Source organism: Vespula vulgaris, chromosome 8 (assembly GCF_905475345.1).
Source record: "Vespula vulgaris chromosome 8, iyVesVulg1.1, whole genome shotgun sequence".
In the NCBI taxonomy this organism is placed as follows: domain Eukaryota; kingdom Metazoa; phylum Arthropoda; class Insecta; order Hymenoptera; family Vespidae; genus Vespula; species Vespula vulgaris.
Genome location: NC_066593.1, coordinates 1,012,274 through 1,022,273, shown reverse-complemented (window position 1 = coordinate 1,022,273; position 10,000 = coordinate 1,012,274). Strand labels below are relative to the sequence as shown.

Sequence of the window (10,000 nt, the reverse complement as noted above, 5' to 3'; positions counted from 1 at the left end):
CGAATTTACGACGACCACAGTCTGTGCACGCGTTAACCAGGATTCAGAGAGAAAGAGAGAGAGGAGAGAGAAAGAGAGAAAGGGAGAGAGAGATTGTGTGTGTGTATGTGTGTGAGAGAGAAAGAGAGAGAGAGAGAGAGGGATAGACAGAGAGAGGGTCCTAATCGGGTAATCCAAATCCCTCAGGGACTGAGACTGAAACTACGTCGGACGACGATCAAGCTCAATCTCTACGATCTACGACGATCCAATTGGACGATTTGCTCAGATTTATTCTATAGTGATTTTTTTAACGAATTATTTAAAAAGACACGCGCACGGTATCTCTCTCGTTACCTCGCTCGCTCGCTCGCTCGCTCGCAGGCAGACAAATAATTCGAATATTTTTTTAAAATAATTATCTCTTTGTTCGTCTTTGTTTCTCTTGTTGGTGCTCGATGATAGATCAAACAAAGTGATTGACGAGGGTATCAAAGAGTTTAAAAAAGTGTCCCAATTGCATCGTGAATAAAAACGTGTGAATAGGTACTGTATACACGCATATATATATGTGTGTATACATGTATAATATATATATATATATATGTATATATGTATATATATGTACACATATATATGGTTATACCCGTGTGGGAAAACAAGGCGCGAATCGCGCCTGAAAATGCTCGTCGTTCGTGGTTTTTCCTTCGTTCGAACGTTTCGAATATCGATCATCGACGTTGGATTCAAGTGGTTCGAATAACAATACGTTCGCTAGCTCAATCGAGTACCAGTTTAATTACACGCTCTGTGGGATCTCTTCGTTCGAATCATCCTCGAAACTTTGATCTTCCGTCCTTGTTTTTTTTTGCTTTCTTCTCTCTTCTTTCTTTTCTTTCTTCTCTTTTTTTTCTTTTTTACTATTTCCTACTTTAATCACACGAGTTCTTTATTTATTCGTGCTTAATCTATCCGTACACCACGATCGAATATATCATTGTTATAAAAATAAAACGATAACAACAACAACAACAACAACAACAACAACAACAACAACAACAACAACAACAACAACAACAACAACAACAACAACAACAACAATAACAACGTGATCTCGTCGTGTCGACAAAGAGTGCAAAACTTCAAAAGTGATATCCGTACGAGTGAAAACATGTATATCCTTATGACTAGTTAATGACTTTTTTTCTCTTTTCCTTTTTTCCTTTTTTTTTGTAATCGATTTTTCGAATTAAAAATATAATATTTCTCCGTATCGCGTTAGTTCTCGTTTTATTATATTTCGTAATAAACGTTATTCGATCGTCAAAGCCGCGTTTTCCAATCGTCGTGTAGAGAAATATTGCAGAAATTTTTATCTTTGATACGAAATACGAAATTCGTTTTTTTTTCTTTCTTGCATTTCGTTTCGGAAAGAGAGAGAAATTTTAAAATGATTTGATCTCGAATAGATCTGGAAACTCGGTAACTCCCTTTTCATTCCATAAATAAAGTTATCGCGTATTGTTGGGTATAACACCAAAAGAATGGCCAGTTGGATCGTACAAAAAATTCGTCGAACGGCGAGATCGTAACGATCCATTGATCCGCAAACGTCGAGCTTCCGATACAATTCCGGTATCCTCGTTGCATAGTCCACTCTATACTTCCGGTTTGAACGGTTCGCATAACGCAAATGTACGTCGGCTGGGTCTATCATTAAATCTTTCACCCTTAATCTCATCCGGAAGTCAAAGCTTACATGATATATTCATACGAGATACGATATTTTGTCCTGATCTATTAGATCGGAACGATAATAAATTTATCGGGAATTATTGAAAATGTTGGTTAACCGTTATCAAAAGATTATTCATTTCGTTTTCAATCTCTTCCAAACTATTGAACTTTTGAACTTTTCCATTTATTTTCATCTCCTGTCTCGATTCGCTTAAAAGATCTTAATTAAATCAAACGAGCTAAAGGTCTTTATATATTCTGTTTAAAACGGGTCGCATTATCGTTACATATTAATGGTAGCTCTTTAAAAGGTATGAGTGACAGGATACACACACACACACACACACACACAGAGACAGTTAGATAGACTAAGCAACCTTTGAACAAATCTCTTACTCAAATTTAGAACTCGTATAATTTGTCGCATAGTAAAGTTTTCTATTGAATGAAAAGAAAAGTTTGTGGAAAAAGATTTCTCTATCCGAAATCTCTCGTACGATTTAATTTCATTAAACGTTAACAAACGTAGAGAGAAGGAAAGAGAAAGAAAGAAAGAGAGAGAGAGAGAGAGAGAAAAGAGAGAGATCCCACAACGTACTCGGAAGTTTATTTCATCGCGATATAAATGAAACACGAAACGACGCTCGAGCCCAACATCTTGCCAAGTTTACACGTACATACATCGCGTAGCGCATCTTAAATACTGTCCCGCAACACGCGGCTTGTACTACTCCTCGGCCATTTGCATAAAATCATATCCATATTTCGCGGCTTGAGGGAGCACGTTGACACGAGCCAAAAGAGAACAAAAAAGAAAATAAAAGAAAGATAAAAAAAAAGACGAATAAGGAAGAAAAGAAAGGAAAGAGAATTTACTCGGGAGATTATTGTTTTATCGCACAGAGAGATAAAATTCGATTGATAAAATTCATTGAAAAACACATTACGATTACCGTCTTATTATTCAATTAATTTTTAAACTATGTATATAACTACCAGAATAGAACGAAGATCGATAAATGATGGAGAACAAAATAGAAAAAAAAAGAGAAGAAAAGAGAAGAGAAGGATAAAAAAAAATTCGTGTCTCGTTCGCAGATTCGTTTGGTCGATCGTCTAAATCGGTTGTCGAATTTTAAGAAGGGGTAAAAGGGGTTCGTCGGGGAAAAAGGTTCGTCTGTCATAGTGGAGCAACCGGGGGTCCACAATGCCCCCCATAATAGGGGAAACACTACGCGTGTGGTTCCTTTCGGCGTTGGTGGTCCACGGTGCGGTCGCCGGAAATCCGGACGCGAAACGTCTCTACGACGATTTGCTGTCGAACTACAACAAGTTGGTACGACCAGTAGTCAACACGTCCGACGTGCTGCGCGTGTGCATCAAACTTAAACTCTCGCAGCTCATCGATGTGGTGAGTAAAAGATTTATTATTATCTCTATTCATAGATTTTTTTCCTTAGTTTTCCCGTTTTCTTTTCTTTCTTTCTTTTTTTTTTTTATATTAAATCAAACGACTGCGTCGTTTTTTTTTCGAATAATAAAAAATTCGTCATCAAATTTATTTATTTATTTATTATTAAAATGTATTATTCGAACGATAAAGAAAATTGATCGAGAGATACCGAGAGAAAAAGCTCGTTCGCCGATGCATCAACAAAAATGCGACATGATTCCTTTCGTTCTGGATTTCTTTGACGATCTTTTATAAAAAATGACCTCAGTTTACAGGCAATTGTGATAGAGTTAGAAAGGGAAAGAAAAAGGGTAGGATAGATGAATGAACGAACGAACGAACGAACGAACGAATGGAAGGATGGATGGATGGATGGACGGACGGACGGATTGATGGATGCTACCACATGTCCCCGTCATATTTCATAGCTAGCAAATGCACCGTAATGACGGTCCCTTGTACCTTGTAAGGAAAAGGTTCGAGGGTGGGACGTAATAATGCCGAAATTTTAGCTAGCCGAGTCTTTGCTGCTCCACGAGAATTTTTATATAAGTCGAAATTACGTCGTGGATTTTGAAAAAGACCGAACGTCTTTTTTCTATTTTCTTTTCTTTTCTTTTTTTCTCCTTCTCTCTCTTCTTTCATCCAAAAAATATTTTCCCCAGAAAGGACGATATTTTTCTTTCTTTCTATCTTTTTTTTCTTTCTATTTTTCTTTTTGATCAGACAAAAAATTGTGAGATAACTTGTGGGACGAAATTATAGTCAAGTTTCGTATCGTTGAATCCATTGGATTTTATTCGGTCGAGGTGAGATAACTCGTTGGAAGATTGAAACGAATTAAAGGATAAATTATTCCAACTTCGTTTTACGAAAGCCGTATTACCGTGTTAGTGATGATAGTTGTGGTAGAGGTGTAGGTGATGGTGGTGATGGTGGTGGTGGTGGTGGTGGTGGTGGTGGTGGTGATGAGGGTGGGGTTGGGGTTAGGGGTGATGTGGTGGTAGTCGTGGTGGTTTTCGCGATCGTCACGGTATTATGATAATCTCGATACCGGCCCAACGATAAAACCCATAAATTTCCTACTTCGTCGAGCTTCACGTTCGCGAGAGCTCGATTCTATCTGTTCGACAAATGGTCCGATTAATCGTGGTAAACATCGCGGTAAATCGCGACAGACCGATTTTCAAAGATTTACGATGTTTTTTTTTCCAAAAAGGGAGCGAAGAGAAAGAGAGAGAGAGAGAGAGAGAGAGAGGGAAAGAGAGACAGAAAGGAAAAAAAAGAAAAAAAATTATGCATTGTACGATTCAAAAATAGCTGTGATTTCCTACGAAATATTTTATGATTTTCGAGAGAGTAAATGAGAGAGAACGAGAGAGATGAAATTAACGTTTCTATAGAACGTTGAACTCCATCAGAAGTATTTTAATACCGAATGAAATTTCACGTAGCTTCGATGAATATATATGTATATATATATATATATATATATATATATATATATATATATGTATGTATGTATGTATGTATGTGTATCTCTGTCTTTCGTTACTCGAATATAAGCGGTATAACGATTTTAACGAAACACGGAAAGCGACGGAATGCTCGAATTACTTCGAACGAAAGGTATTAGACTGATTCATGAAACGACTAATAGCAGAAAGTACAACTTGGAGAATAACTGGAATAACGGAGCATGTATTTCATGGTGAAATGGTTAACCAAAACTTAACGTTAACGAGTATCATCCTTCTTGAGTCAAGTAGTTCTTGCGTAATACGATTAACTTTTTACCGATAAATTTTCGTTTACTTTTCTTAATTGAAAAAGAAATTTTTCGAACGAATTCTATTTTTTAATCGTTCCTCTCTCTCTCTTTTTTTTTTTAAACAATCGTTAACATCGTTTATCAAACTACGAAACGCGATATGCCAATGGTAGTCGAGGGTTTTAGTCTATGGGAACTATGGTAACTATAGAAATACGTTCACGAACTGAACGTTCGCCAAAATGGTTCGCATACTTGGCGACTCGCTGAGGTATTATTTCCATTAACACGTAGCGAAGCCCTTGGCTTTTGCCCCGTCGTTGGCTTACCCGTTCTTGTAAATTACATGGAACCCGACCGAGTTACGTTTAGATTGCAAGCTTTCCAGTTTCCACCGCATCGAGCCGTAGAAATTTCAACGAGCGATTTCTTTACCACTTCTTCGTTTACTTTTCCAAGTATATTTCTTCTCTCTCTCTCTTTCTCTTCCTTTTTCTAGTGTTTCGATTACTTCCTTTTCCGTTTTCCAATAGAATTCGATTATTTATTCCTCGACGAACGTGTCGGAGGATATGGTATAACTTTGTTCGAATAAACGTATCAGTCGGTGGTTATTTGTGAGAAATCATATATATATATGTGTGTATATATATATATATATATATATATATATATATATATGTATATATGTATATACTACCCACTTTCTTCTTTCTCTCTCTCTCCCTCTCTCTTTTTCTCTCGCAAATTTTTCTTGTATACAAATTTCCTTTCCCTCCGTCAAATTTTGACCCTTTGATCTTTTCACCTTCCATTTTCAATTGATTTCCAAAATGATTTATCGTCAAGGATTTCACCAGGAATTCACTACTGGAGAAAAGACGATCTTGAAATTTCCTTATTCGGATCTTCTTACCGGACGAATTCAAAACGATGCTCGAGTTTCTCGATGCTCTAAAGTTTAGTTTCTACGTTTCCTAGAGGATTTCTCTTTGCTCCTTTTCTATCTCTCTCTCTCTCTCTCTTTTTTTCTCGAAATGGCCACTGGATGGATGCTTTACGAGAGCTTTATCGTCGAGCCAATTTTCTTTGTGGCATCTTCTTGCTATACGTACGTAAAGAAATGTCGGGGACGATAGTCAAGAAGAAAAAGTTTATAGTAAAAGTAGAGAAAAAAGAAAGCAAAGGAATAAGGATAAATTTACTATTAATAGCTTATAACACATATATAATAGACTATAGGGTTTTCTTTCCATCTTTTCATTCTTCCTTCCTTCTTTCCTTCCTTCCTTCCTTCCTTCCTTCCTTTGCGAATCCAAATGAAAGCAATGGGAACGTGTATCAAACCCTCCTAAAACGTGCGCTCGTGAAAACCAAAAGGAAGAGAGAAGAAACGATCGTTTGATCTCCTTGAGGCCCTTTTACACCCGAGATAACGTAGTTTGTGTAACTCTCACGTACCACGATAAACACGATCATAGACGTCGAACGAAACGATAGAAAATAATGGACGGGACGATTAGATGACTTCCTCCTTCCCGCTCCATTTTCCACTTTCGTAAAAGTTTTTCAAACTATATAAATGTTCTTTAAACAATCTTCATAAGAACAATCAAAAAGTTCGAACTAACGATAAACTTTATGAAACACGGGTTTAAGAAGTAAAAAAAGAGAGAAAAAAAAATAACGAAAGAAAAAAAAAAAGAAACAACGACAAAAAAAGTGCAAAATTTTCTTTCCCCCATCATCGATTATGAACGATTATATACGGTTGTTAATAATACAGAAGTGTTTTAAATTTTGAAAATAAGATGGATATTGTGTATCGAGGTTTATTAAACGTATACAAGAATAATAGAAAGGATAGTAATATTCGGTTAGGTTTATGACGTTTTCACGAGACATTTTAACGCCTGAAAAATATAACCAACGTGAGAAAGAATGTTAGAGGAAAGTCTATAGATAGTACAGTATGTATATAGATGGTTTATAGATGCTATATGTGTAGGTAGATAGATATACCTTATAACGAAATCGCGTAAACACACAACTCTAGAAAGGCTGGCACGACTATTCGGATATATCTCTGGGTGTACTCACGCAAGAGTATTTATGGGAGTCGGTTGTAGCTACCCCGAGACTGTCTCCATTGTCGAGACGATCTATCATAAGCCCAGTACTTTATGTGCAACCCTATCTATCTACATATATATACATATATATATACATGCATATGTGTATATATATATATATATATATATATATATAAATTACATACCCAGGTATCTACTATGGCAAAGGATATTAGCAACATGAACGTGTCGCATAGTTTGAACTTCCTCTCTCTCTCTCTCTCTCTCTCTCTCTCTCTCTCTCTCTCTCTCTCACTCTCTCTCTCTCTCTTTCTACATTCGCTTCAAGTCCACGATTGAATTCCATTAGAGTTCATTAAGGCGTGCATTACGAGCTTCCCTAGCCTAGATGATCTATCCATCGAATCCGAATCGAATAATGAAAAGGGCTAAGGACAGTTTGCTCGTTCAAGTTATCCAGAGATTGAAAGTTTGAAATTCTTCGGAAGAATCAAAGCGGGTGAATCAAATGTATTTCGTTCTTTCTATCTTTTTTACTGGGATTTTATCGTTTAGGGAGAAAAAAAGAGAAAGAGGATTTAAAAGATAGTCGAAGAAATATATATTTATATATATACAAATATATATATATACCCAGAGAGAGAGAGGGAGAGAGAGAGAGAGAGAAAGAGAGAGAGAGAGAGAGAGAGAGAGAGAGAGATACAGACAGAGAGAGAAAGAGAGAAAGAGAAAAGTGGATTGCCCGGGGAAATATAAACAAAGGCCTCTTTCAGTACGCGTCAGACGTATGAGCAATGGTTATGGTGAAAGTTTTCCGACGTGGTACGTTACTATGCTTTACCGTAACAGGGAGAAGGGCGAGGTTGGGGGAGGAGTTGGGGCTAGTCGTCTCCACACTCACGGACATTGTCGCGCACCCCCCATAGCACGTACATTCGCGGAATGCCAACGATTTGTCAAGGAAAACTACATGATACGTTTTCTTCTTTTCTACTCCCTTTGGGACAGTGGTAACGATGTATCCAGGTGAGAAAGATTTTCAACGGACGATAGTACTTTCTTTTTTCTTCTCTCTTTCTCTCTCTCTCTTTCTATTTCTGTCAGTTCTAGTCCATCTTTTTTCACTCCATTGGCCCACATACAACCCTACAAGAAATGAGAGACTAACTTTGAATAAAATATATAGTATATATATATATATATATATATAAAATTATTTTATATCTCTCGATCGAACGAATAAAATATTTATGAAGAAGCTATTGAGAATCATTGAACTTAACAACGAAAAGAGATTTTGCGAATATCTCCCCATATCTTTTACTCCTTTCTTAAACCTTACCCTTCCATCCCTATCCTTTAATACCCCTACCCCTTCCCCATATGCATGCCATTCGAGTATATCGAGTTTGCAATTCCAGTGAAATTTGCATTATCGAGAACAACGGCGGCGATAAGAGGGATTCAAGCTCTTAATGCGTCGAACGAACTAAGAACTGTCGATAATGGCGACGGCGAACGTTGGGTATGCTTTCTACCTCGAAATTGTCTCACGTTCTATCGACAGCCGACGTGCTATTAATAACAACAGATCGATTTCGAGGGGATACTTCAAGCTCTAAATGAGATCTTGAATAAGTAGGGAAGAGCTCGGTAGTAGTAGTAGTAGTAGTAGATGATGATGATGATGATGATGATGATGATGATGATGATGATGACGTAGTTAGTGAAAAGATTTCACCTCGATGAATTATTTTTATTTTGTAAGAGTGATCGAAAGGTCGACGAATTAAACGATTGTGGCTTGAACGGAGTGCGTGCGTTAAAACCGATGGAAGGAAAAGAAAAAAAAGAAAAAAAAAGAAAATAGAAAAAAAGAGGAAAAAAGAGAGAGAAAAGAAAAACCAAAAATAATCAAAGAAGAAGTGGTAATCTCGAGGAACAATGTCCGCTTGTAAATGGAACAGACGAGCAACCGTCATGCAGCAAACAGAAAAGTCGACGAATACGAGCTGCACTCGAGAATCTCTCTCTCTCTCTCTCTCTCTTCTTCTCCTCCTCTTCCTCCACGTCTTTCTGTTTCTCTTCGTCTAGCAGAGGCTTTCACGTTGTGGCGTACCATTAAAATGTCGTTAAATATTAGTAAAGTCGTCGTCAAGCGTGCATTGCGTTATGCCACACTTTCCATATATATATATATATATATATATATATATATATATATATATATATATATATTCCCATAAAACACGTTGGTTCTCATTTTTTTCTCTTTTCTCTTTTTCTCTTTCATTTTTTCCTCTTTTCTTCTTCTTCTTTTTTTTTTTGGTTGGACTCGAATGACGCGAACTCGTCGAAAAGAAAATTTTCGACTCCTCTTCTTTCTCATCTTCTTCTTCTTCTTGTTCTTGTATCTCATAACTTTTTGCAACGATTACACCGTTAGATTCTTTCTCTTTGCGAAGAAAATGAATTTCTTCAAACTCCCATTATTTCAATGAGAAGAAATATGTATGTACATATATATATATATATATACGTGAAACATCAAAGGATATACATGGGTGTAAGTGCTGCAACGATTATTCTTGTATATCGTTAAGGGGAAAATTTTGATCGAACGATAAATGTAATGTTTTTCGTTTTATGGAAAACGAAGTCCGTTGATGGAAAATTGAACTAAAAAGAAGAAGATGGAAAAGACGAAGATGGAAAGCCGGGAAGCGTAACGTGAAAAGCCTCTGGCTTTTCGTTTAAGTCATTAATCCTAACGAAAGATACAGCAGCTTGAAAGAGAGAAAGAAAGAAAGAAGAGAGAGAAAGTGTGTACATGTGTGTGCGTGTATATGTATGTGAAAGAGAGAGAGAGAGAGAGAGAAAGAGAGAAAGATAGAAGACTGATGAACTCTCAGTGCCATCTTGGAAAAGAAGAAAATATCTTTCGCCGATCGGTCCCGCAAACGAGGC

At 36.9% G+C, this 10,000-nt stretch overlaps 1 protein-coding gene across 6 annotated transcripts in view; it reads left to right on the top strand.

Annotated features, from left to right (window-relative positions):
• Positions 1 to 10,000, top strand: part of LOC127065472 (acetylcholine receptor subunit alpha-like) — a 126,834-nt gene that overhangs the window by 1,135 nt on the left and 115,699 nt on the right. For 2 of the 6 annotated variants that reach the window (XM_050997863.1, XM_050997861.1), the window contains one exon: positions 2,815 to 3,127. In XM_050997863.1, the coding sequence (XP_050853820.1) occupies positions 2,924 to 3,127 (204 nt within the window). In that variant the 5' untranslated portion in view covers positions 2,815 to 2,923. Of the gene's footprint in view, positions 104 to 444; positions 526 to 2,726; positions 3,128 to 10,000 lie in introns of those variants that run through there. The other 4 variants (XM_050997864.1, XM_050997862.1, XM_050997860.1 and 1 more) reach the window with 4 other exon arrangements.